At 52.9% G+C, this 25150-nt stretch overlaps 1 protein-coding gene across 1 annotated transcript in view; it reads left to right on the forward strand.

The window, feature by feature from the left end:
* The first annotated feature begins 1698 nt into the window (after positions 1-1698).
* PLOD1 (procollagen-lysine,2-oxoglutarate 5-dioxygenase 1) overlaps positions 1699-25150 on the forward strand; it is a 41576-nt gene continuing 18124 nt past the window's right edge. Inside the window, exons 1-9 of the mRNA XM_039473495.2 lie at positions 1699-1862; positions 11967-12058; positions 14543-14676; positions 15095-15258; positions 17073-17185; positions 20319-20382; positions 22270-22367; positions 23176-23277; positions 23874-24005. Coding sequence (XP_039329429.1) covers positions 1787-1862; positions 11967-12058; positions 14543-14676; positions 15095-15258; positions 17073-17185; positions 20319-20382; positions 22270-22367; positions 23176-23277; positions 23874-24005 — 975 coding nt within the window. The 5' untranslated portion in view covers positions 1699-1786. The remainder of the gene's footprint in view (positions 1863-11966; positions 12059-14542; positions 14677-15094; positions 15259-17072; positions 17186-20318; positions 20383-22269; positions 22368-23175; positions 23278-23873; positions 24006-25150) is intronic.

A 25150-nucleotide genomic window follows, 5' to 3' on the forward strand; every position in this document is an offset into this window, starting at 1 on the left:
ACTTGCCTTGTGACCTTGAGCTCGCTGCCCAGTGCCTCTGGATATCACTTGTGCTGTCTGTACAATGAGCACATCTCCATACAATGAGATGATTTCCAAGGTTCCCAGTGACTGACTTTATCTTTGTTTAATAGACATGGGGGAGGGATCTTGCTATAGTGACCAGGCTGGTCTGGAACTCCTGGGCCCAAGCAGTCCTTCTGCCTTGGCCTCCCAAAGTGCTGGGTTTTGTTTGAATTTTTTATTTTTATTTTTTTGAGATGGTGTTTCCCTCTTGTTGCCCAGGCTGGAGTGCAGTGGCGTGATCTTGGCTCACTGCAACCTCCACCTTCCGGGATCAAGCAATTCTCCTGCCTCAGCCTCCGGAGTAGCTGGGATTACAGGCATGCGCCACCACGCCCGGCTAATTTTGTACTTTTAGTAGAAACGGGGTTTCTCCCTGTTGGTCAGGCTGGTCTCAAACTCCCAACCTTAGGTGATCCACCTGCCTCAGCCTCCCAAAGTGCTGGGGTTATAAGCGTGAGCCACCGTGCCTGGCCAATTTTTTTTTGAATTTTACAAATAGTATATATTTATTGAAAAAAATGAACAATATAAATAACAAAATAACTACTTGGAAATAATATATCAAAATATATCTTTTTAAAAAAATTTTATTTATTTATTTATTTATTTTTGAGACGGAGTTTCGCTCTTGTTACCCAGGCTGGAGTGCAATGGGGAGATCTCGGCTCACCGCAACCTCCGCCTCCTGGGTTCAGGCAATTAATCTCTGTAGGATATAGTGGCTCAGCCTGTAATCCCAGCACTTTGGGAGGCAGGAAGATCCCTTGAGCCCAGGAGTTCGAGACTAGCCTGGGCAACATAGGGAGACCCTTATCTCCACAAAAGTGGAAAAATTAGCCGGAGGTGGTGGCTCAGGCCTGTGATCCTACCTACTCGGGAGGCTGAGATGAGAGGATCGCTTGAGACCAGGAGGTCGAGGCTGCAGTGAGTGGGGATTACGCCACTGGACTCTAGCCCGGGAAACTGAGCGCAACCTTGTCTCCAAAAACTGGAAAGAAAAAAAAAAGCCCCAGAAGCAAGACTTTCTTTGGCTCAAAGGTTTGCCTCCCAGACACACTAAGGCAGATCAAGTGATTGCCTTTTGGGGATTGTGGGGTGGAGAGTGGAGAGGTGCTTTCTGCATTTGCAGCGGTCCGGGTGGACCACAGAAGGGTGTCCGTGTCTCTGAACGCATCCCTACCTACCCTCACCCCTTGGGTTTTGGGGAGGACTGCTGAAATCATTAAAGCTGACTTCCTTGGGGCTTAACCTGGGGCTGCTCTAAGTGCGCTACAGGCAACGTCATTAACCCGTGCAGGACCCAAAGAACAGATGCTATCAAAAGCCCCACTTTTCGGGAGAGCAAACCGAGGCTCACGGCTATCGATGCCATGGAGCGTTGGCGCGGAATCTGGGGTCTAGAAATGGTGGCCTCGCCCTCCTCTCACCGCCTTCTTCCTGGTCGCAGTAAACCCCCGCAGAGAAGGGAGGGAGGAGGCAGGACCTGGCGGAAGCCCCGGGAGCTGCACGGACGGGCGGAGGGAGCTGCCTGCACTGGGAGCGGCCCGGGCTAGGGCACGTCTGCAGAAGAACCCTTCCCCCGGGGCAGGCGGCCGGGAGGGCGGGGCGGTGCCGCCCCCGGGGCGGGCCCAGTGCGTGGCAGCGGGACCTGCGGCCCCGTCGCGAAGTTTCCAGCCCTGCCAGCGTCGCCGGGTCGGCCGATAGTCCCCAGAACCCGGCCATGCGGCCCCTGCTGCTCCTGGCCCCGCTGGGCTGGTTGCTCCTGGCCGAAGCGAAGGGCGACACCAAGCCGGAGGGTGAGGGCTCGAAGGGCTGGGGGCGGGAGCGCGGATCCGGGCGGGAGGGCCGGTCCCGGGGCTGTCCCCCTGGGTACGACCTGAATGAGAGGCCTGGGCTGGGGAGGGAGTCTGGGTTCCTGCTCCTTGTCCACTTACTCGCTGGTGGCTTGAACAAATCGCTTCCCCTCTTGGGGCTGCGGTTCCTGCTTCGGGAAGGAAAGGGTGACAGCTGAGTCCCATTCAGCACAGAAAGGCTCAAATAATAATAGTTCTCATAATAACAACCGCCAATGGCTACTCTGCGGAGCGCTCACTATGGGCCAGGCATCCGTTAGGCATGATTGCCGTCCTGGTAAGTGTTTCTTTCTGTTATCCTCGTTTTCCAGCTGGGCAAACTGAGGCTCCAGAGTTCATTCACTTGCCCAAGATCACACAACTTGTGGGCCTTGGAACCAGGACTTACTGCACCCACCCAGGTGTCTGCTTCCAGAGCCGGGAAGCCTCATGACCGTGGGAGTGAGGGGTCTTAAAGAGGACTAGGGACGGATGGGGTGGAAGGTGTAGCTCACTTTGTGGAGTAGTTTGCCCTTTCACCCATGCCCCCTGTGCTGTGCTCAGCCCCTGCCAGGCTGGTCTTCCTCGCTGCAGTTTGTTTATTTATTTATTTTTTAAATTTTATTTAATGTATTTATTTATTTATTTTTGACACGGAGTCTTGCTCTGTTGCCCAGGCTGGAGGGCAGTGCCCAATCTCAGCTCATTGCAACCTCTGCCTCCCAGGTTCAAGTGATTCTTGTGCCTCTGCCTCCCGAGTAGCTGAGACTGCTGACATGAGCCACCATATCCACCTAATTTTTGTGTTTTTAGTAGAGACAAGATTTCACTATGTTGGCCAGGCTGCTCTTGAACTTTTGACCTCAGGTGATCCGCCTGCTTGGGCCTTCCAAAGTGCTGGAATTACAGGCATGAGTCACTGCACCCGGCCCTCCCTCCAGTTTATACTTGAGAAAACGGAGACCCAGACAGGTGAAGTGACTGTCCAGGGTGGTCCAGCCGGAGGTGACTGGTCCGAGGTCAGCTGGACTCCAGTCTAGTGCTCCTTCAACTTCCTAAAGGCAGATTGGCTTGCAGTATGTGCCCCACTGTCCTGAGTGGGTGCTGCCTACCTCCTCAGCCCTCCCTGGCATTGGCCATCTCCAGGGCTGTCCCAAGAAGGGCACAGACTGTGGACAGTCCCAGCAAAGCCAAGCGGAACTGGCAGTACCTTCCATGGCATCTTCCTCCTTCAGCCCAGCCTCCTGAAGAACTTGGAACTGTACCATCAGAAGGATCCCAGGTTTTGGGACCCTTTTTTTTTTTTTTTTGAGATGGAGTCTCACTCTGTTGCCCAGGCTGGAGTGCAGTGGCACGATCTTGGCTCATTGCAACCTCTGCCTGCCAGGTTCAAGGGATTCTCCTGTCTCAGCCTCCAGCGTAGCTGGGATCACAGGCATGCACCATCACGTCTGGCTAATTTTTGTATTTTTAGTAGAGACAGGGTTTTGCTGTGTTGGCCAGGGTGGTCTTGAACTCCTGACCTCAAGCGATCTGCCCGCTTCGTTTCCCAAAGTGCTGGGATTACAGGCATGAGCCACCGCACCCGGCCAGGATCCCTTTCATAAGTAAGGAATCATCAACCGAATTTTGGAGATGGGAAGATTGAGGCCCTGGAAGGTTAAACATCTGGTCTCTCGTTGCCAGAGCTGGTTGGAGGTGGGGGCATCATCTGGAACTCAGACCTACTGTTCATTTCTGCACCTCTGGATGGGAGGGGGGTGCTGTTGCCTGGAAACGCTGCCTGGGGAGCCTGCTCAGCTCCTCCAGACCCAGCTGAGGTGTGACCTTCAGCCAACTGGATGGGAGGACAGAGTGAAATGCCCGTCTTCCCTGCAGGCCTTTCCTGAGCAGCCCACTGACTAGTGTGTGTGTTTTGGGGGACACCCCAGCAGCCCCCAGAGAGGCCAGCTCCTCCCTTTCCCTGGCAGGTGGATGGGAGGGCAGCTGTTGAGGTGGATTCATCTGGGGGGGAAGGGGATTTGCTGTAGAGTCTTGGGGAGTGAGGTGGGTGGGGTGCCGTTGGCAGCCAGTCTGTTCTCTCACCCAAAGCCCATGGCCTTGGTGCATGGAGAGAAACAGGGACCGTTTTCACTTTTAGGGGGCTCCCAATCAGAGGGGGGCACAGAGCACCTCACCTCAGTAGACACCCCATGTCTGAGGGAAGAGATATTGTGCATCCTGGCGGGGGGGAGGGGGCTTCCAGAACAAGGTGGGAGACAGAAGAAGGCTTCAACAAAGCAACATCTTCCATCACAGGGAACTGGGGGAATAAAAGGCATCATCCGGCCGGGCGCTATGTCTCACGCCTGTAATCCCAGCTCTTAGGGAGGCAGAGGCGGGAGGATAGCTTGAGCCCAGGAGTTCGAGACCTGCCTGGGCAATATAGCGAGACCCCGTTCTCCACAAAAAGGAAAAAAACAAAAAGACAAAAAAAAAAAAAAAAAAAAGGCATCATCCAAACAGGCAGATGTCCCTAGAGCCGAGGCCAGATGTCCCACAGCCCTTCCTCCTATTTGTAGAAACCTCTAGCAGATCTCCAGCTCCTGCCTTTCCCTATAGGCCTTGGTTTGGCCACGGTGAGGGACAGACAGCTGCGGAGATCAGCGACTCAGCTGGGCTGGGGTGGGGGTTCAGGTGGTGCTGTTCCCGACTAGAGAACAGAAGGGTCCCAGGTGTCAGGCTGCACTGAATGGTGTGGGCATGGGGCTGGGGTTGGGGAGACCTAAATGGGCAGCTGGCCCCGGGGAGGCCAAGGTTAGCTCCCAGGTGCTGGGCATCCCCATCTCCTGCCAGACACTGTTCCTGGCTTAATTTCAAGCCTGGGGTGGGGACGGAAGATGGGGGAGGGGGAAGGGAGAAGGGCTTCCTTCATTCCCGCCTCCCCAGGCAGCAGACTGGGTGTGTCATGACTGTGCCTTGACTCAGGCCACACAGTGACCACCCACGCCTTGGGCTGGGACTGCTTGGGGAGGAGGGGCATCAGCTGGCACAGTCAAACCAGGGGTGTCCAGAGGTCCCATTCTTCCAGGAGCTCATCACATGGGCACACCCCCACTCTCAGTCTCTCCACATCATTTTTTTTTTTTTTTTTTTGAGACAGTCTTGAACTCTCAGGCTCAAGTCTTGCTTGCCCAGGCTGGAATGAAAAAGCGCAATCTGAGCTCACTGCAACCTGCATCCCCCGGGGTTCCAGTGATTCTCCTGCTTCAGCCTCCCGAGCAGCTGGTATTACAAGTGCCTGCCACCATGCCTGGCTAATTTTTGTATTTTTTGTAGAGATAGGGTTTCCTCATGTTGGCCAGGCTGGTCTAGAATTCCTGATCTCAGCCGATCCACCTGCCTTGGCCTCCCAAAGTGCTAGGATTACAGACGTGACCCGCTGTGCCCAGCCACATCATTCTTTTCTTAAAAGTTTTATTGGCTGGGCGCAGTGGCTCAAGCCTGTAATCCCAGCACTTTGGGAGGCCGAGGTGGGTGGATCACGAGGTCAAGAGATCGAGACCATCCTGGTCAACATGGTGAAACCCCGTCTCTACTAAAAATACAAAAAATTAGCTGGGCGTGGTGGTGCGTGCCTGTAATCCCAGCTACTCAGGAGGCTGAGGCCGGAGAATTGCCTGAACCCAGGAGGCGGAGGTTGCGGTGAGCCGAGATGGCGCCATTGCACTCCAGCCTGGGTCTCCAAAAAAAAAAAGAAAGTTTTATTAAATTTTTTTTTTTTTTTTTTTTGAGGTGGAGTTTCACTCTTGTGACCCAGGCTGGAGTGCAATGGCGCGATCTCGGCTCACCGCAACCTCCGCCTCCTGGGTTCAGGCAATTCTCCTGCCTCAGCCTCCTGAGTAGCTGGGATTACAGGCATATGCCACCATGCCCAGCTAATTTTTTGCATTTTTAGTAGAGACAGGGTTTCACCATGTTGACCAGGATGGTCTCGATCTCTTGACCTTGTGATCCACCCGCCTCGGCCTCCCAAAGTGCTGGGATTACAGGCTTGAGCCACCGCGCCCGGCCAGTTTTATTAAATTTTATTTTTTTGTACAGACAAGGTCTCACTGTGTTGCCGAGGCTGGTCTCGAACTCTCAGACTCAAGTGATCATTCCTACCTTGGCCTCCCAAAGTGCTGGGAGTAGCCACTGCACCTGGCTAATTCCTGTGTCCCAGTGGCATGATGATAGCTCACTGCAGCCTTCACTTCCTGGGCTCAAGTGATCCTGCTGCCTCAGCTTCCTGAGTAGCTGGGACTAGAGGTGCATGCCACCACGCCTGGCTAATTTTTTTATTTTTTGTAGAGACAGGGTCTCACTTTATTGCCCAGGTTGGTCTTTAACTCCTGGCCTCAAACAAGCCTCCTGCCTCGGTCTCCTTAAATGCTGGCATTACAATTGTGAACAACGCTGCCTGACCTCTGCATCATTCTTGCTCTCAGGAAGGCACCTCCTCATTATTCCTGACCCCCAGGGCAGCACCTACCCAGGCACAGCTCCCCTTTTTAGGGGAGGCTCCCTGTCACCAGAACCCCCACAACCACCAAGGCAGGCACTGTGCCAAGTGCTTTATGGCATCAGCTCATTGAATCCTCGTGAAAGTCTCTGGAGAGAGATGCTATCATCTGTATCATTTCCATTTTACAGATGAGGAAACTGAGGCACAGAGAGGCCAGTTCCCTGCCCAGCAATCTGTCTTTATATACCCTCTGCTGTCTCTTATTGATTTCTACTGATCCTGGATCACGGGTTCGTCTGGGGAAGTCATTGCTGGACGTTGGGCAGGAGGTGGGGAGGGCTGAGAGCTCTGAGTGCCAGGCCTTGGCCTTAGCCCAAGGCAGGCTGGCTGGACTAGACAGAAAGCAGGTGGGAGGAGCCCTAGTGCTTGAAAATGAATCTTCCATATCCGTGCCTTATGGGTTGCTCTGGCCAGGCCTGACAGTGAGCTGGGAAAGGGCATTTAGGTTAAGAGAGGAGACTCTGGGTTCAGGTTCGTGTCCAAGTCCTGGTGCTGCCACTTCCTAGCTTCCTTGGGCATGTTACTCGCCAGCTCTAGCCTTGGTTTCCTAACTGGAAAGTGGGGGATTAGTATGTATGAAGTGCCTAGATCAGCGCTGGCTGGACACGGTGGCTCACGCCGGCTCATGCCTGTAATCTCAGCACTTTGAGAGGCTGAGGCGGGCGAATCTCCTGAGGTCAGGAGTTTGAGACTAGCCTGGCCAACATAGTGAAACCCTGTCTACTAAATATACAAAAATCAGTGGAGTGTGGTGGCATGCACCTGTAATGTCAGCTACTCGGGAGGCTGAGGCAGGAGAATCATTTGAACCTGAAGGCAGAGGTTGCAGTGAGCCAGTGCAGCTGCACTCCAGCCTGGGGACAGAGCCAGACTCTGTCTCAGAACAAAACAAAAGACCAGGTGTGGTGTGACTCATGCCCGTAATCCCAGGACTTTGGGAGGCTGAGGCTGGCTGATAACTTGAGGTCAGGAGTTTGAGATAAGCCTGGCCAACATGGTGAAACCCTGACTGTACTAAAAATACAAAAAAATTAGCCAGGCATGGTGGCCAGCGCCTGTAATCTCAGCTGCTCCAGAGGCTGAGGCATGATAATTGCTTGAACCCAGGAGGTGGAAGTTGCCGTGAGCTGAGATCGCACCACTATACTCCAGACTAGCCCACATCTGCCTGGTATATCCACCCCCTCCTCCCCCAGGTCCCTGGGCCCTCAGAAAAAAAGAAGTGTCTGGCACACAGAAAATGCTCAGTGAAGGTAGCCATTATTGTTGCTGTTACTGAGAAACAGGAACTTGAGAAAGGGGCTTTGAGTCAGGCTACCCCATCCCCTCCCCTAACCCCTGCTGCTGGAGTTCGAGAGCCTGTGTCCATCAAGAATCCTGAATTGTGCATGCATGCGCGCACACACACACACACTCTCTCTCTCTCTCTCTCTCTCTCTCTCTCTCTCTCACAGGGTCTCACGCTGGGTTTTTCCATCCATGAAATGTGACACTCTTAATGTCCCTAGCAGCCCTCTGTTGACAAGAGGGCCTCAGAGCTGGTGGCTCTGGTTCTCTTCCCCTGGGAGAGACTTCACCATCCTGGCAAGAGTTGCGGGGAGCCCTTCCCCAAGTGTGAGCAGCACCCCTCTTCTCTGGATCCTAGGGTCAGGTGGTGAGGCCTCTTGCCCACATCTGCCTGGTATATCCACCCCCTCTTCCCCCAGGTCCCTGGGCCCACTCACAGCTGATTCCTGCCAAGTCCTGCCGGGCCGCCTGGCACCAGCCCCCTGCCCTGGGGCCAGCTCCCTGCTGCTGCTGCGGCTGCCCCTGCCCTGCCAGCTCTGGCAAGCCAGGTCCCTTTGTTCCTCCAGTCCTGGCTCCTGACTTCCTGAGGTGCTGGGAGGGGAGGGCCTTACCTGCCTGCTGTCAATCGGGCCACCAGGTGAAAAGTGTAAACTTCCTCAGGGAGCTAAGACTCACCCAAGGAGACAATGATGAGCGCTGCAGAGTGGGTCTTGCTTCTGCGGCTGGGAGGCCAGAGAGGGCAGAAGGCTTCATAGAGGTGGAAGGGACGTCATTGTCACTGGCCCTGGGACCTGGAGGAAGGTTACAGAAAGAAGACACAGGCTGGGTTTGCTGGCTCATGCCTGTATTCCTAGCACTTTGGGAGGCTGAGGTGGGAAGATTGGTTGAGGCTAGGAGTTCCAGACCAGCCTGAGCAACATGGTGAAACCTCATCTCTACTAAAAAAAAATAGCTGGGCATGGTGGTGTGCACCTGTAGTCCCTCGAGCTGCTCAGGAGGCTGAGGTGGGAGGATCACCTGTGTGCAGGAAGTCGAGGCTGCAGTGAGCCATGATTGTACCACTGCACTCCAGTCTGGGCAATGGGAGTGAGACTGGGTCTCCAAAACAAAAACAAAACCCCAAAAAAACAAAAACAAAACCCCAAAAAAACAAAAACAAGAAAGGGGACACAGAGGGAGCCATGGTAGGATGGGAGGAGCCCAGCAAGGAGAGACACCCCCAGTTGGAAGGGGGCCCGCATGGTGGAGAGGGATGAGTATATTGCCTGCCAGATCAGAGAGGGCGTTGTATGCCATCCCAGTAATATTTCTTTCTTTTTTTTTTTTTTTGGAGACAGAGTCTTGCTTTGTTGCCAGAGCTGGAGTGCAGTGGCGTGATCTTGGCTCACTGCAACCTCCACCTCCTGGGTTCAAGCAGTTCTCCTGTCTCAGCCTCCCAAATAGCTGGGACTATAGGCACACGCCACCACGCCCAGCTAATTTTTATATTTTTAGTAGAGATGGGGTTTCACCATGTTGACCAGGCCGGTCTTGAACTCCTGATCTCAGGTGATCTGCCTGCCTCAGCCTCCCAACGTGCTGGGATTACAGGCATAAGCCACTGTGCCTGGCCTTCAGTAATACCCCTCTTCATGCGTGTCAAGCATCCCAATAAGGATTTTACATGGTTGGTATCATTTAATTACTCCAGCAGCCCTGAGAAGTAGGTGCTATTATTATCCCTGTTTCCAAGGGGGAAACTGAATCTCAGAAGGGATAGGGACTTGCCCCAGGTTACACAGCTGGTAAGGAGCAGAGCTAGGATTCTAACCAGGCAGGCTAGCTCCAGACTCCTCCCTTCTCAGAGAACACAGCCTCAAAGTGTGCTCTGGGAGGAATTTCCCCAGGGCTCTCTGAGATGCTCTCTGGGGAGTTGTTTCCAGAAGGTTCTGTTGCAGAGGCAGGCCACACTACAGAGCCTGGGAGAGGTTCCTTGTTAAAATGTAGGAATGGGGCCAGGTGTGGTGGCTCACACCTTTAATCCCAGCTCTTAGGGAGGCTAAGGTGGGTGGATCACCAGGTCAGGAGTTCGAGACCAGCCTGGCTAATGTGGTGAAACCTGGTCTCTAATAAAAACACATGTAATCCCAGCACTTTGGGAGGCTGAGGTGGGTGGATCACGAGGTCGAGAGATCGAGACAATCCTGGTCAACATGGTGAAACCCCGTCTCTACTAAAAAATACAAAAATTAGCTGGGCGTGGTGGCATGTGCCTGTAATCCCAGCTACTCAGGAGGCTGAGGCAGGAGAATTGCTTGAACCCAGGAGGCGGAGGTTGCGGTGAGCCGAGATCGCGCCATTGCACTCCAGCCTGGGTAACAAGAGTGAAACTCTGTCTCAAAAAAAAACACACACACACACAAAAAAAACACAAAAATTAGCCCGGCTTGGTGGCTCATGCCCATAATCCCAGCTACGCAAAAGGCTGAGGCAGGAGAATTGCTTGAACCCAGGAGGCGGAGGTTGCAGTGAGCTGAGATCATGCCACTACACTCCAGCCTGAGTGACAGAATGAGACTCCATCTCAAAAAAAAAAAAAAAAAAAAAAGTAGGAATCGTTGCTCTGGCCAAAGGTCAGGAGTGGACCAATGGATTTCAAGTCAGTTTCTACTCTGGGCCAACTCATTGGTTATATCAGCCTCAAGCATGGCATTGGAAGAATCCAGAGCCATGTGATAACTCAGCAGGAAAGACTGGGATAGATTAGTAATGTCTGCCCTGAGTGCAGGTGTGGAGGGCACGGACCTGTGAGCCATGTATTTGCCATCCTGGGCTAACGTCCGTCACTGGCCAGAGAGATCTTCCTGGTGGTCCACATTCAGAGTAAATTCTTTTCCTCACGCCCTCTGAAGCCAGAAACTCAGTCCTATAATGCAGGGTATAGACACCTTCTGTCTATGGCACATGCTTTATACGCTGTAGAAACGTTGGTCAGTGTATTTGTTTTATGTTGCTGTAAAGAAGTACCCGAGGCTGGGTAATTTCTCAAGAAAAGAGGTTTATTTGGCTCACAGTTCTGCAGGCTGTACAAGCATACCACCAGCATCTGCTCTGCTTCCAGCGAGGCCTCAGGAAGCTTATACTCATGGCAGAAGATGAAGCGGGAGTAGGCATATCACATGGTGAGAGCCGTAGCAAGAGAGAGGAGGAAGTGCAAGCCTCTTTTAAAAAACCAGCTCTTGGCTGGGCATACTGGCTCACGCCTGTAATCCCAGCACTTTGGGAGGCCGAGGTGGGTGGATCATTTGAGGTCAGGAGTTTGAGACCAGCCTGGCCAGCATGGTGAAACTCCACTGCTATTAAAAATATAAAAATTAGCCGGCCGTGCTGGCGGGTGCCTGTAGTCCCAGCTACTCAGGAGGCCGAGGCAGGAGTATCGCTTTAACCTGGGAGGTGGAGGTTGCAGTGAGGCAAGATCACGCCATTGCACTCCAGCCTGGTGACAGAGTGAGACTCCATCTCAAAAAAAAAAAAACAAAAAAACAGCTCCCTTGGCCAGGCATGGTGACTCCTATAATCCCAGCACTTTGGGATGCTGAAGCAGATCACCAGATCTGGGTCAGCGGTTCAAGACCATTCTGACCAACATGGCGAAAACCCATCGCTACTAAAAATACAAAAATTAGTCAGGCATGATGGCACATGTCTGTAGTCTCAGCTATTTGGGAGACTAAGGCAGGAGAATATCTTGAACCCAGGAGGTGGAGGTTGCAGTTAGCTGAGATCATGCCACTGTGCTGTAGCCTGGGTAACAGAGTAAGACTCCATCTCAAAGACAAACAAATAAACAAACAAACAAACAAAACACAACCAGCTCTCACGTGAACTCAGAGCAAGAACTCATTACCAAGGAGATGGTATCAAGCCATTCATGAGAGATCTGTCCCCATGACCCAAACACCTCCCACTGGGCCCCACCTCCAACATTGGGGATCACATTTCAACGTGCGATTTGGAGGCAACAAATATCCAACTCGCTATCAGTCATTACTGGGTGGAGGGAGCGCTGAAGAAGACTCGGGAGACCTGGGTTATTTTCTCTCCATTATCCCTTCCTCCCTGGGCCCTGTTCTGTAATGGGTTGCATGAAGACACTGCCTGCTAGGATTTGACAGGTCACTGGGACCAAAGACTCCTCCTCCCTGTCACTTCCTTCATCCTCCATTCCCATTCACCATACCCTCCTCTGTCTGCAGACAACCTTTTAGTCATCACGGTGGCCACTAAGGAGACCGAAGGGTTCCGCCGCTTCAAGCGCTCAGCCCAGTTCTTCAACTACAAGATCCAGGTAAGGGGCTTCCTGGGCGAGGCAGAGACAGTGAGGAGTGGCAGAAGAAGCTAGGAGCTGATGTCCTTTCCAAACCACCACGGCTTTTGAGATAGACTTGGGGCCACAGGGGAGGCTTATGGAAGCCTGAAGGGTGAAAATGAGTTAGTCAGGGATGGGAAGACATGGCAGAGGACACAGCATGAGTCTCGGGGGTGATGGAGAAGGACAGAGTTGGCTAGAGAAGTGTCCAGATGCCTCACCTGAGAGGCTAGTTGAGAGAACAGGGCCTTGGGATCAGCATTTCCACAAGCTTCTCCAGGGGTTGCAGATGGGCATGGTCTAGACACCTTCCCTGTTCTAAAGAAACGTGAGTGGTTGCCTGGGTGTAGTGACTCACGCCTGTAATCCCAGCACTTTGGGAGGCTGAGGCGGGTGGATCACCTGCGGTCAGGAGTTGGAGACCAGCCTGGCCAACATGGTGAATCCCTGTCTCTACTAAAAATATAAAAACTAGCTGGGCGTGGCAGCACATGCCTGTAATCCCAGCTACTCAGGAGGCTGAGACAGGAGAATCACTTGAACCCAGGAGGCATAGGTTGCAGTGAACCGAGATTGCTCTGCTGCATTCCAGCCTGGTGACAGTGAGACGCCGTCTCAAAAAAAAAAAAAAAAAAAAAAAAATTAGCTGGGCATGGTGGCACATGCCTGTAGTCCCAGCTACTTGGGAGGCAGGGACTACCTCCTGAGGCAGGAGAATTGTTTGAAGCCAGGAGGCGGAAGTTGCAGTGAACAGAGATGGCATCCGTGGACTCCAGCCTGGGCAACAGAGTGAGACCCTATCTCAAAAAAAAAGAAAAGAAAAGAAAAGAAAGAAACATGAGCTAATGCCCAGTCGATCACTGGCATGGGCTTGGTGTTCTCTGTGTGCAGTCCATGGGGCTGAGTCCTGCAGGGAGACGAGTATCCTGAGTGCTTCCTTATGTCAGGCACAAGGTTGGGCATTGGCAATAGGGTGATGGACAAGACAGAACATGCCATTGCCTACATAGAGTTTGCAATCTGGTGGCATTAAGCCAGCAAACAGGTATATTAGCTCACATGAATGAGGGTTGAAGCAGAGGGTTGCTTCAGGTATGGCTGGATCCAGGGGTTCAAGCAGCAAAGTGAGGGCCTTGTCTTTCCATCTCTAGGCCCTGTTTTCATCGTGGTGGCAAGCTGACCACCAGACCACCAACCAGACTCATGTGCCCCAGCTTCTCAACTTCAGCAGGAGACAGCCTTTCCTTTTTAGGAAATGTTTTGTAGACTGTTCTGTATTTTATTTGTTTGTTTGAGATGGAGTCTTGCTGTGTCACCCAGGCTGAAGTGTAGTGGTGTGATCTCAACTCACTGCATCCTCCACCTCCCGAATTCAAGCTATTCTCCTGCCTCAGCCTCCTGAGTAGCTGGGATTACAAGCATGCACCACCATGCCTGGCTAATTTTTGTATTTTTGGTAGAGACAGGGTTTCACCATGTTGGTCAGGCTGGTCTCAAACTCCTAACCTCATGATCTGCCTGCCTCAGCCACCCAAAGTTCTGGGATTACTGGGGTGAGCCACTGCGTAGGGCCGACTGTTCTGTTTTTAACAGAAAGAGCCCCAGGGAAGGTGCCCATAGGCCATGCTGGGGTCATGTGCTCAAATTTCTAGGTGTGGGAGGAGCAGAAAGGGTAGGACATTCTAATTGGCCACACATGGTCACATGACCACCAGGTGCCAGGTGAGCCTCATTCAGCTGGAGAATGGTTTTCTTACAGGGAAGGATCAGAGTTGCTGGACCCACAGAAGCAAAAAAAATCTTTCTTTCTTTCTTTCTTTTTTTAAATCCTTGAGATGGAGTCGCTCTGTCACACAGGCTAAAGTGCAATGGTGTGATTTTGGCTCACTGCAACCCCCACCTCCCAGGTTCAGGTGATTCTCCTGCCTCAGCCTCCAGAGTAGCTGAAATTAGAGGTGTGCGCTACCACACCCGGCTAATTTTTGTGGTTTTTTTTTTTTTTTTTTTTTGAGACGGAGTTTTGCTCTTGTTACCCAGGCTGGAGTGCATCTCGGCTCACCGCAACCTCCGCCTCCTGGGTTCAGGCAATTCTCCTGCCTCAGCCTCCCGAGTAGCTGGGATTACAGGCACGCGCCACCATGCCCAGCTAATTTTTTGTATTTTTAGTAGAGACGGGGTTTCACCAGGTTGACCAGGATGGTCTCGATCTCTCGACCTCGTGATCCACCTGCCTCGGCCTCCCAAAGTGCTGGGATGACAGGCGTGAGCCACCGCGCCCGGCCATTTTTGTGTTTTTAGTAAAGACGGGATATCTCCAAGTTGGCCAGTCTGGCCTCGAATTCCTAACCTTAGGTGATCCACATGCCTTGGTTTCCCAAAGTGCTGGGATTGCAGGTCTGAGCCACCGCGCCCGGCCCTGGAAAAATATTTTTTTACCAGAAGCTAAGGTGTGTTTCTCTCCAGTCGCTTGGCCTAGGGGAGGACTGGAATGTGGAGAAGCGGACGTCGGCAGGTGGAGGGCAAAAGGTCCGGCTGCTGAAGAAAGCCCTGGAGAAGCACGCAGACAAGGAGGACCTGGTCATTCTCTTCACAGACAGGTAGGTGGGCCGGGGCTTCCTGGCCTGGGCCCCTCTGAGGATGACAGAAGAATTCTAAAATGAGGCCCTCCGAGAACATCAGGGAAGAAGGGGGACAACTCTGGCTAAGGTTGCCTACAGTTGTAGGGTGTCCATTCCCAGGCTTGGTGAAAAGGAGGTGACCCAGGAGTGTGATGGCCCCACTTTAAGTCAGAGAAGATGACATGTTATGGGGACCATCTCTCTGCCCAGCGTAGGGGTGGGAACATGGCAGGCAGGGCTGCAGACAGAGGCAGGTCCATTTCCCAGATGGTGGCCCAGGCTGGCGTGGGCAGAGGGCCATTTGTGGAGAGCTTGATCCTTGCTCCTCCAGTCTGTGCCCTCGCTGGGTCCCTGCTCACCCCTGCCCTGCCCCATCTTCTTGCTGTTCTGGCCACAGCTATGATGTGCTGTTTGCATCGGGGCCCCGGGAGCTCCTGAAGAAGTTCCGGCAGGCCAGGAGCCAGGTGGTCTTCTCAGCCGAGGAGCTCATCTACCCAGATCGCAGGCTGGAGGCCAAGTATCCGGCGGTCTCCGATGGCAAGAGGTTCCTGGGTTCTGGAGGTGAGAGGCCTGGGTGCAGGGTGCTTGGCCCAGCGGAGGGGCCCATCCACTGCCTTTGTGAGGACCCCACTTGTTTGACGTTCAGTGTGGGTGTCTCATAGGTCTCCAGAACGTTCTGAATAGAGCTCCTGACTTTTCAACCCCAAATGTGTTCCCCTGCGGTTTTCCTCATCTCATTCAGCAGACGCCCAGCCCCACGGACAGAACCCAGGAGTCACTCCTGACTCCTCCTTTGCCAGTCACCTGTCTAACCTGTCTAATACTTCCTTTTTTTTTTTTCTTTTTTTTGAGACAGAGTTTTGCTCTTGTTGCCCAGGCTGAAGTGCAATGGCGCCTTACCTCTGCCTCCCTGGTTCAAGCGATTCTCCCACCTCAGCCTCCCAAGTAGCTGGGATGACAGGCGTGTGCCACCACATCCAGCTAATTTTGTATTTTTAGTAAAAATGGGCTTTCTTCATGTTGGTCAGGCTGGTCTCAAACTCCCGACCTCAGGTGATCTGCCTGCCTTGGCCTCCCAAAGTGCTGGGATTATAGGTGTGAGCCACCGCGCCTGGCCAATTTTTGTATATTTAGTAGAGGTGTGGTTTCACCATGCTGGCCAGTCTGGTCTCGAACTCCCGGCCTCAAGTGATCCATCCACCTCGGCCTCGCAAAGTGCTCGGATTATAGATGTGAGTCACCATACCTGGTTACCTGCCTCCTACTTCCGAAAGATCTCTGGAATCTGCCATCTCCTGCCCACAGTTCACTGCCACCATTCTCACTGGGCTCCTGGCCGTCACTAAGAGTTTCCTTACTGCTCTACCAATCACTGCCCTCATGCCTTTCCAGGGCATTCTCCATCCAGCAGCTAGAGGGGTCTTGATGTAAATCCAAGGCTGGGCACAGTGGCTCATGCCTGTAATCTCAACACTTTGGGAGGCCAAGGAGGGTGGAACACTTGAGGTCAGGAGTTTGAGACCAGCCTGGCCAACATGGCAAAGTCCCGTCTCTATTAAAAATACAAAAATTAGCCAGGCCTGATGGTATATGCCTATAATCCTAGCTACTTGGGAGGCTGAGGCAAGAGAATCGCTTTAACCCAGGAGGTGGAGCTTGCAGTGAGCCGAGATTGTGCCCTTGCTCTTAAAAAAATAAATAAATAAAAAAGATGCAGATCCACACATCACTTAATGATTTTCCACTACATGGAGAATAAAATCCACAGGTCTCTTTTCAACCTCAGATGGAGGTCTGCCCTCAACAGATACTTTTCTCCATTGGTTCAGAGGAAGCACAGTCCACATGGCCTTGCCCTGGCTCAGGAGTAGTGGGGTCCCGTTGCTCTTCTGCTTGCCTCTCACCAATCTGTACTCTAGGCAGGGCCCAGGTGGCTTCCCCACTATGCCAGGTCTCAGCCTTCAAGGCATTGTGTGAGCTTGGCCCAGCCTTGCCCTTCTCTGGGCCAGGTTTCCCAGATAACTGCAAGAAGGGGCACCAGGCCTGTACCCTCCGAGCCCTGCTCTCTGGGGGCTCCTGGATCAATCCATTTCTTTGCCACGTACATGGTGCCCAGCAGTGAACAGTACAGCTTAGCGGGCACCATTGGTCTTATTCTTGGGGTCAGTAGGAACTCATTAATAAGTGGCATTCACTGGCAGGCCCATTTCCAACCTGCACACCCATCTCCTGTCAATTCAGGAGGACTTCTGAGAGGTGGCAGGGTTTGTGGGCATATGAGTGAAGGTGGATGAGCTGAAAGGGTGGAGGAGACCCCTGGCTTAGAGGCTGGAAGCCAAGGGTCTCTTTTGGTGTCTCCAACCACCAACCTCTAGGCTTCATCGGTTATGCCCCCAACCTCAGCAAACTGGTGGCCGAGTGGGATGGCCAGGACAGCGACAGTGATCAGCTGTTTTACACCAAGATCTTCTTGGATCCGGACAAGAGGGTAAGAGGTAGTGGGCGGGCCAAGGAGAGGGGGCTGGGGGTCCATCGGCCAGGCTCTGCGGGAACAGCGCCTCTCAGCGGGAATTTACTTATTTATTTATTTATTTTTGAGATGGAGTCTCGCATTGTCACCAGGCTGGAGTGCAGTGGCGTGATATCAGCTTACTGCAATCTCTGCCTCCTGGGTTCAAACAATTCCCCTGCCTCAGCCTCCCAAGTAGCTGGGACTACAGGTGCGCACCACCATGCCCAGCTAATTTTTTGTATTTTAGTAGAGATGGGGTTTTATCATGTTGGCTAGGATGGTCTCAATCGCCTGACCTCGTGATCCTCCCGCCTTGGCCTCCCAAAGTGCTGGGATTACAAATGTGAGCCACTTCGCCCAACCCATTTTTGTATTTTTAGTAGAGATGGGGTTTCAACCATGTTGGCCAGGCTGATCTTGAACTCCTGATCTCAAGCGAGCCACCTGCCTTGGCCTCCCAAGTGCTGGGATTACAGGTGTGAGCCACCACATCTGGCCTGGGTGTTGGTTTTGATAATCCATAAAATGGAAGCAGTTGAGCTTGTATGGTGGAAACCATAAACTTGATCTTTTTGTTACCTCAGTCCTTCCCCCTCCTTCCCCTTTGCCTCCAGTGACATCCTTCACAGAACTAGAGCTGCCCTATATGGGATGAGGGATAAGCCTCGAGTGACATCTGCCCTTCCTTGCCCTGCCTAGGGCCCCATGAGACACAATTTAGTCTTTCTTTTTTTTGGAGACAGGATCTCGCTCTGTTGCCCAGGCTGGAGTGCAGTGGTTCGGACATGGCTTATTGCATCCTTGGCCTCCTGGGCTCAAGCCATACTCTCACCCAGCCTGAGTAGCTGGAACCACAGGCGCACCACCACGCTCCGGCTAATTTTTGTATTTTTTGTAAAGATGGGGTCTCGACATGTTGCCCAGGCTGGTCTTGAACTTCTGGGCTGAAGGACCCACCCACCTCAACCTCCCATAGTGCTGGGATTACAGATGGGAACCACCGCACCTGGCTGACACAGTCAGGGTTTTTTTTTTTTTTTTTTTTTTCTTTTGAGGTGGAGTTTCAACTCCTGTCATTCAGGCTGGAGTACAATGGCACAATCTTGGGTCACTGCAACCTCCACCTCCTGGGTTCAAGTGATTCTCCTGCCTCAGTCTCCCAAGTAGCTGGGATTACAGGTGCATGCCGCCATGCCCAGCTAATATTTGTATTTTTAGTAAAGATGGGGTTTCACCATGTTGGCCAGGCTGGTCTCGAACTCCTGTCCTCAGGTGATTCACCTGCCTCAGCCTCCCAAAATGCTGGGATGAAAGCACCATGCCTGGCCTTTGGGTCTTAAAGACACAGCATTGTCCCGTGGTTTAGAATAAGGACTTCAGGGCCAGGCTGCCTGGATTCTAATTCCATCTCACCATTTATTAGCTATGTAACATTGGGCAACTTCTCTGTGCCTTGTTTTTTCAGTTATAAATTACAATAATGAGCCAGCACAGTGGTTCACGTCTGTAATCCCGATGTTTTGGGAGACCAAGGTGGGTGGATCACCTGAGGACAGGAGTTCCAGACTAGCCTGACCAACATAGTGAAACCTTATCTCTACTAAAAATACAAAAAATGCCGAGTGCGGTGGCTCAAGCCTGTAATCCCAGCACTTTGGGAGGCCAAGGCGGGTGGATCACGAGGTCAAGAGATCAAGACCATCCTGGTCAACATGGTGAAACCCCGTCTCTACTAAAAATACAAAAAATTAGCTGGGCATGGTGGCGCATGCCTGTAATCCCAGCTACTCAGGAGGCTGAGGCAGGAGAATTGCCTGAACCCAGGAGGCGGAGGTTGCGGTGAGCCAAGATCGCGCCATTGCACTCCAGCCTGGGTAACGAGTGAAACTCCGTCTCAAAAAAAAAAAAAGAAAAAAATACAAAAAATTAGCCAGGCGTGGTGGTGTACACCTATAATCCCATCTACTCAGGAGGCTGAGGCAGGAGAATCACTTGAACCAGGGAGGTGGAGGCTGCAGTGAGCTGAGATCGCGCCATTGCACTCCGGCCTGGGCAGCAAGAGCAAGACTCCATCTCAAATAAATAAATAAATAAATAGCAATAATGATAGTACTCTCTCACAGAGATGTTGTCAGAATTAAATTGATTAATATACATAGAGTATTTTATTTCTTTGAGGCAGGGTCTCACTGTCACTCAGGCTGATGTGCAGTGGCAAGAATATACCTCACTGCGTCCTCAACCTCCCGGACTCAAGCAATCCTTCCATCTCAGCCTCCCAAGTATCTGGGACTGTAGGCATGTGCCACTGTGTTTGGCTAATTTGAATTTTTATTTGATTATTATTGTTTTTGAGATGGAGTCTTGCTTTGTCACCCAGGCTGGGGTGCAGTGGCATGATCTAGGCTCATTGCAACCTCTGCCTCCTGGGTTCAATCGATTCTTCTGCCACAGCCTCCTGACTATAGGTGCTAGGACTACAGGTGCCGCCACCGCCCCCGGCTAATTTTTTGTATTTTTAGTAGAGACGGAGTTTCACCGTGTTAGCCAGGATAGTCTCAATCTCCTGACCTTGTGATCCGCCCGCCTCTGCCTCCTAAAGTGCTGGGATTATACGCGTGAGCCACTGCATCTGGCCAAAATTTTTTTATAGAGATGAAGTTGTGCTATGTTACCCAGGCTGGTCTCAAACTCTTGGGCTCAAGTGAAACTTCTGCCTTACCCTTTCAAAGTGCTGGGATGACAGGTGTGAGCCGCCACAGCCGACCCACATGTAGAATATTTGGAGTAGCGATGTTCATGTAGTGGAGTGCTTGGCAGGCGCGGTTACTCTTATGACCGTCATTGTAAATGAGCTGGCTGCATCTTTAGATTCCTTCCAGTTCATAGAGTCCCTGGTTTTCTGTGGATGGAGTCACTAGACTGTAGTCCTCAGGAGCTTGGCTGGTGGCCTTCTCTGGGCGCCCACCTGCCCTGATGTGACATGGCAGAGTAGGTGTGGGGAGAGAGGGCTGAGGTTGGGGTATAGACTCCCCACACTGGGTGAGATGTAGCCCCAGCCTCCCCCAGGGCCTTCCCCTACTGCAGCCTGGTACCCTCTTTCCTGCAGGACCAGATAAATATCACCCTGGACCACCGCTGCCGTATCTTCCAGAACCTGGATGGAGCCTTGGGTGAGCAGCCCCCACAGGGAGGGGTGGATCCTGAGAGGGGTGATAGGAAGGATTCCAGGCAGGGCCTGAGCCCAAGGAGGAGAACTGGGCTGCTTCCCTCTGGTCATTGTGCTGGGAGGTCACTGACCTCATCTCGGGGTCCGCAGGGGCCACCTGGATGTCCTAGCGCAGAACTGTGTCTCTCCTGGGGGCCAGGGACACGTGAGCATTCAGCCTGGGAGGAGTTGGGGGAGGCACACAGCAGGTGCTGGACACCCTGCCCTGCATGCCAGGTCCTTACAGGTGGGTTCCCTTTCCCCGCTTTCCTGGCCTTCCCACCTTCCAGGGGAAGGAGTCCTGGGCTCGAGGCAGGGACTCAGCTGGTGGGATGGGCAACCTGGAAAGCAGAAAGGCTGCTCTAGCCTTGATGCCGCAAACCTCATGTCAGTGGCTGGTGATGACGTTGCTTTGCCACAGGCCTTGCTGAGTGACCCCAAGCAAGCCACACGCCCTCCGCCAGGAGACTCAGTTTTCTCATCTTTACAAAAGGGAAGTGAGCCACATCCACTGATTGCTGATTTTGTGGGATAAATGGGCCCTTTTGAGAGTCTGATGAAAGCTATGGCTCTGCTCCCAGAAAAATGCAGAAATACCATACTCGTTTGCCTGTGGTTTCTGGGGTTAAGAAGCACTGAGTTCAGATCCAGGCAGGTCAGGAGCTACCTGTTTGCCCCCGCCCCACCTTTTTTTTTTTTTTTTTTTAAAGATGGTGTTTCGCTGTGTCGCCCAGGCTGGAGTGCAGTAGCAAAACCTCGGCTCACTGTAACCTCCACCTCCCAGGTTAAGCAATTCTTCTGCCTCAGCCTCCCAAGTAGCTGGAATTACAGGCACGTGCCACCATGCCCAGCTAGTTTTTATGTTTTTCTAGTAGAGACAGGGTTTCACCATGTTGGCCAGGCTGGTCTCAAACTCCTGACCTCAAGTGATCCGCCTGCCTCGGCCTCCCAAAGTGCTGAGATTACAGGCATGAGCCAGTGCCGGGATTACAGGTATGAGCCACTGTGCCCAGCCGAAATACCCATTTTCCTATGTGCAGACTAATAGGGTCAAATATGGGTATTGGGACCCTGTTGCAGAGGCTCCTTCCAATGGGACAAGATCTGCCCTGACCATGCCCAGGCCTCCCCCCATGCTCATGTGACTGGCATTTTCTGAGTCTGCTCTGCCTACTCAGAGAAGGGGCCTCCCAGACTCTTGTCCTTTGGGCTTCTCTGAGTTGCCTGGAGCTAGGATGTCCCAGGTCTTCTCCCAGCCCCTGCTTCTGGCTCTAAGTAACCACAACAATTATAGGGGTTGCCATGGATTCTGTGCTCATGATGGACCAGGCTTGGTGCCCCATGCTTGCCCAACACAAATCGTCCCTCTCATCCCATGAAGAAGGGATTATTCCTATTTTTTTTTTTTTTTTTTTTTTTTGAGACGGAGTTTTGCTCTTGTTACCCAGGCTGGAGTGCAATGGCGCGATCTCGGCTCACCGCAACCTCCGCCTCCTGGGTTCAAGCAATTCTCCTGCCTCCGCCTCCCTAGTAGCTGGGACTACAGGCACGCGCCACCATGCCCAGCTAATTTTTGTATTCTTAGTAGAGACGGGGTTTCACCATGTTGACCAGGATGGTCTCGATCTCTTGACCTCGTGATCCACCCGCCTCGGCCTCCCAAAGTGCTGGGGTTACAGGCGTGAGCCACCGCGCCTGGCCATTCCTATTTTTTAGAAGAGGAAACTGAGACTCAGAGAGAAGTGACTTGACCAAGGCCACTTGCAGAGCTGGGATCTAAGCCTAGCTGGTCGGACCCTAAGCTTGACCTCTGGGTCTGATGCTGGGTGGGTCTGTGCTTTCTGACCCCCAGATGAGGTCGTGCTCAAGTTTGAAATGGGCCACGTGAGAGCGAGGAATCTGGCCTATGACACCCTCCCAGTCCTGATCCATGGCAATGGGCCAACCAAGGTAGGGGGGCCCCAGCCCCTGGGGAGTGTGGGAGGGTGACAGAGCTCCACTTTCATTCTCACTGTGACCCCATAGTGTCTCCCTGGGGCTGGGGCCACCTACCTGGGGCCTGCTATGAACTCACTGACTCTCTTCTCACATCTGAGCTCAGCGTGGTGCTCTCTTTTCCCGCTGTGATGGTCAGTGGTAATCTGCCTATTCTCACTGGGCACAGGACACAAAGGAGGCTGCTGTCCCCATCTAGGCCTAGGCTGGGCTACCAGAGCCATCCGCACCCCAGGGCAGACTCTTTTATTCACTCTTATTTCATGTTTGCACAGGACAATAAGACATAGCTGGTCCTAAGTAGGACAGATGTCCTGTGTTTATGGTGATGGAGGGGACTGGGTCCAGATGCGGCCAGGGACAGGATGGACTTCACTGGCCCCTGGGGAACTGGCTCATAGCTCACAGCATATTTGAGTGTGGTCCTTCACTACCTGAATGAGGAAGAGGAAGGAGGATGTGATATGTTTAAAATGCAGATTTCCTGACTCCACCCAGGATCCGTTCAGTTGGAATCTCTGAGTGGGGTGGGACCTAGGAATTTTACAAGCTCCTGGGAGAAGCGCTAGAGCGTCAAACCCTCCCATGCACTCTTTCAGACTGGCTTGTTGATCTCCTGGGATGGAGCATTGTCTCCAAGACCTGCTCAGGGGGTGGAAGGGGGCTGGATGGTGCCAACCCACCTGGTCCCAGGGAGATGTGAGTCCGGGCTGTGGTGGGTGGGACTGGCCGGCTCCTCTGTGACCCCACGTCTCTCCGACAGCTGCAGCTGAACTACCTGGGCAACTACATCCCGCGCTTCTGGACCTTCGAGACGGGCTGCACCGTGTGTGACGAGGGCCTGCGCAGCCTCAAGGGCATTGGGGTGAGGCTGTGCCCAGGCCTGCGCCTGAGGGACATGGGGGGGCTCAGTCCCCCGAGATGGCGAGGAGGATGGGTGATTCTGGAATAGACTTCATTGTCTTTGGTGGAAAGTCAAGGGGTCACCTCCCTGCCTGGGGTTCTATCCCAGTTACCACCCAAGTGCCTCTTCCTGGCAGCCCTCCCAGACTGTATGTCTCTAGCCTCCCCCAACATGTCCAGATTCTGCTTTCTTCTGCCTTGTCCTTCAGGCTCTCCTGCAGCCTCCCCGCCCCCCTTCCCATGAACCACACTCCTCATTTGTGGCTCACCTTGAACACCACACCAGCCATGATCTCCTGATAGCAGGTCCTCAACTGGGTCCTCGCTCCAGGCCTGGGCTCCTGCTGCTCCCTCCCCGGGAGCCCTCCTGCTGCTTCCCTGCTCCCCGGACACCCTGCCTGGAAAGGCCCAGGCACCTTTCTTGGGAAGTCCACATGCTTCTGACTTTGGCTCTGGTTCCCTTGGGCCACCCTGGGGTGGAGTGGCAGCGCTGTGGCAGGACGTGGTTCCCCTGTGGCTGGACACTGCTGGACTCTCATGCCACCCTCCCTGGTGCAGGATGAAGCTCTGCCCACGGTCCTGGTCGGTGTGTTCATTGAACAGCCCACGCCGTTCGTGTCCCTGTTCTTCCAGCGGCTCCTGCGCCTCCACTACCCCAGAAAACACATTCGACTTTTCATCCACAACCACGTGAGTAGCAGGCACTCTGTGGGCTCATCATGTGGCTTGGGTCCAGGGCCCAGCTTCACAAGGTAGCCCGAGACCTCTGAAGGTCTCACTGAATCTAGCTTACCTGGGCCAAATGGCAGTGGGTGGTAGATTGTGTCCTCATATCACTGGGTTGACTTCAGAGTCAGACTGGGTTGAATCGCAGCACTGCTCTTTTTATTGGCTGTGTGACCCTGGGCACATTACTCAACCTCTCTGTGCTTTAGTTTCTCATCTATAAAATAGGGATAATTGTCCAAGCACACAGAAGTGCTATAAGGGCTAAGCAAGTTGACATGTGAAATTCGTAAAAGGTGCCTGGCGCACAGGAAGCACATGGTGCTTCTAGCCATTGTCTTCATTTCCATCCTTGTCCCTGTTAATCCTTCCTAACTGTACCTGGTGGCAGTCAAACTGGTTTTCTTCTTTTCTTTTTTTGAGACAGAGTCTTGCTGTGTCACCCAGGCTGGAGTACTGTGGCACGATCTCAGATCACTGCAACCTCCACCTCTTGGGTTAAAGCAATTCTCCTGCCTCAGCCTCCTGAGTAACTGGGACTACAGGCATGCACCACCATGCCTGGCTAATTTTTTGTATCTTTTTTTTCTTTGAGATGGAGTTTTTCTCTTGTTGCCCAAGCTGGAGTGCAGTGGCTTGATCTCAGCTCACTGCAACCTCCACCTTCTTCTGGGTTCAAACAATTCTCTTGCCTCAGCCTCCTGAGTAGCTGGGATTACAGGTGCCTGCCACCACACCGAGTGAATTTTTTTTTTTTTTTTTTTTTTTTTTTAGACGGAGTTTCGCTCTTGTTACCCAGGCTGGAGTGCAATGGCGTGATCTTGGCTCACCGCAACCTCCGCCTCCTGGGCTCAGGCAATTCTCTTGCCTCAGCCTCCTGAGTAGCTGGGATTACAGGCATGCGCCACCACGCCCAGCTAGTTTTTTTTTTTTTTGTATTTTTAGTAGAGACGGGGTTTCACCATGTTGACCAGGATGGTCTCGATCTCTCGACCTCGTGATCCACCCGCCTCAGCCTCCCAAAGTGCTGGGATTACAGGCTTGAGCCACCGCGCCCGGCCCTTGAGCCACCGCGCCCGGCCTGAATTTTTTGTACTTTTAGTAGAGAT

This window comes from Saimiri boliviensis, chromosome 11 (assembly GCF_048565385.1).
Source record: "Saimiri boliviensis isolate mSaiBol1 chromosome 11, mSaiBol1.pri, whole genome shotgun sequence".
NCBI lineage: Eukaryota > Metazoa > Chordata > Mammalia > Primates > Cebidae > Saimiri > Saimiri boliviensis.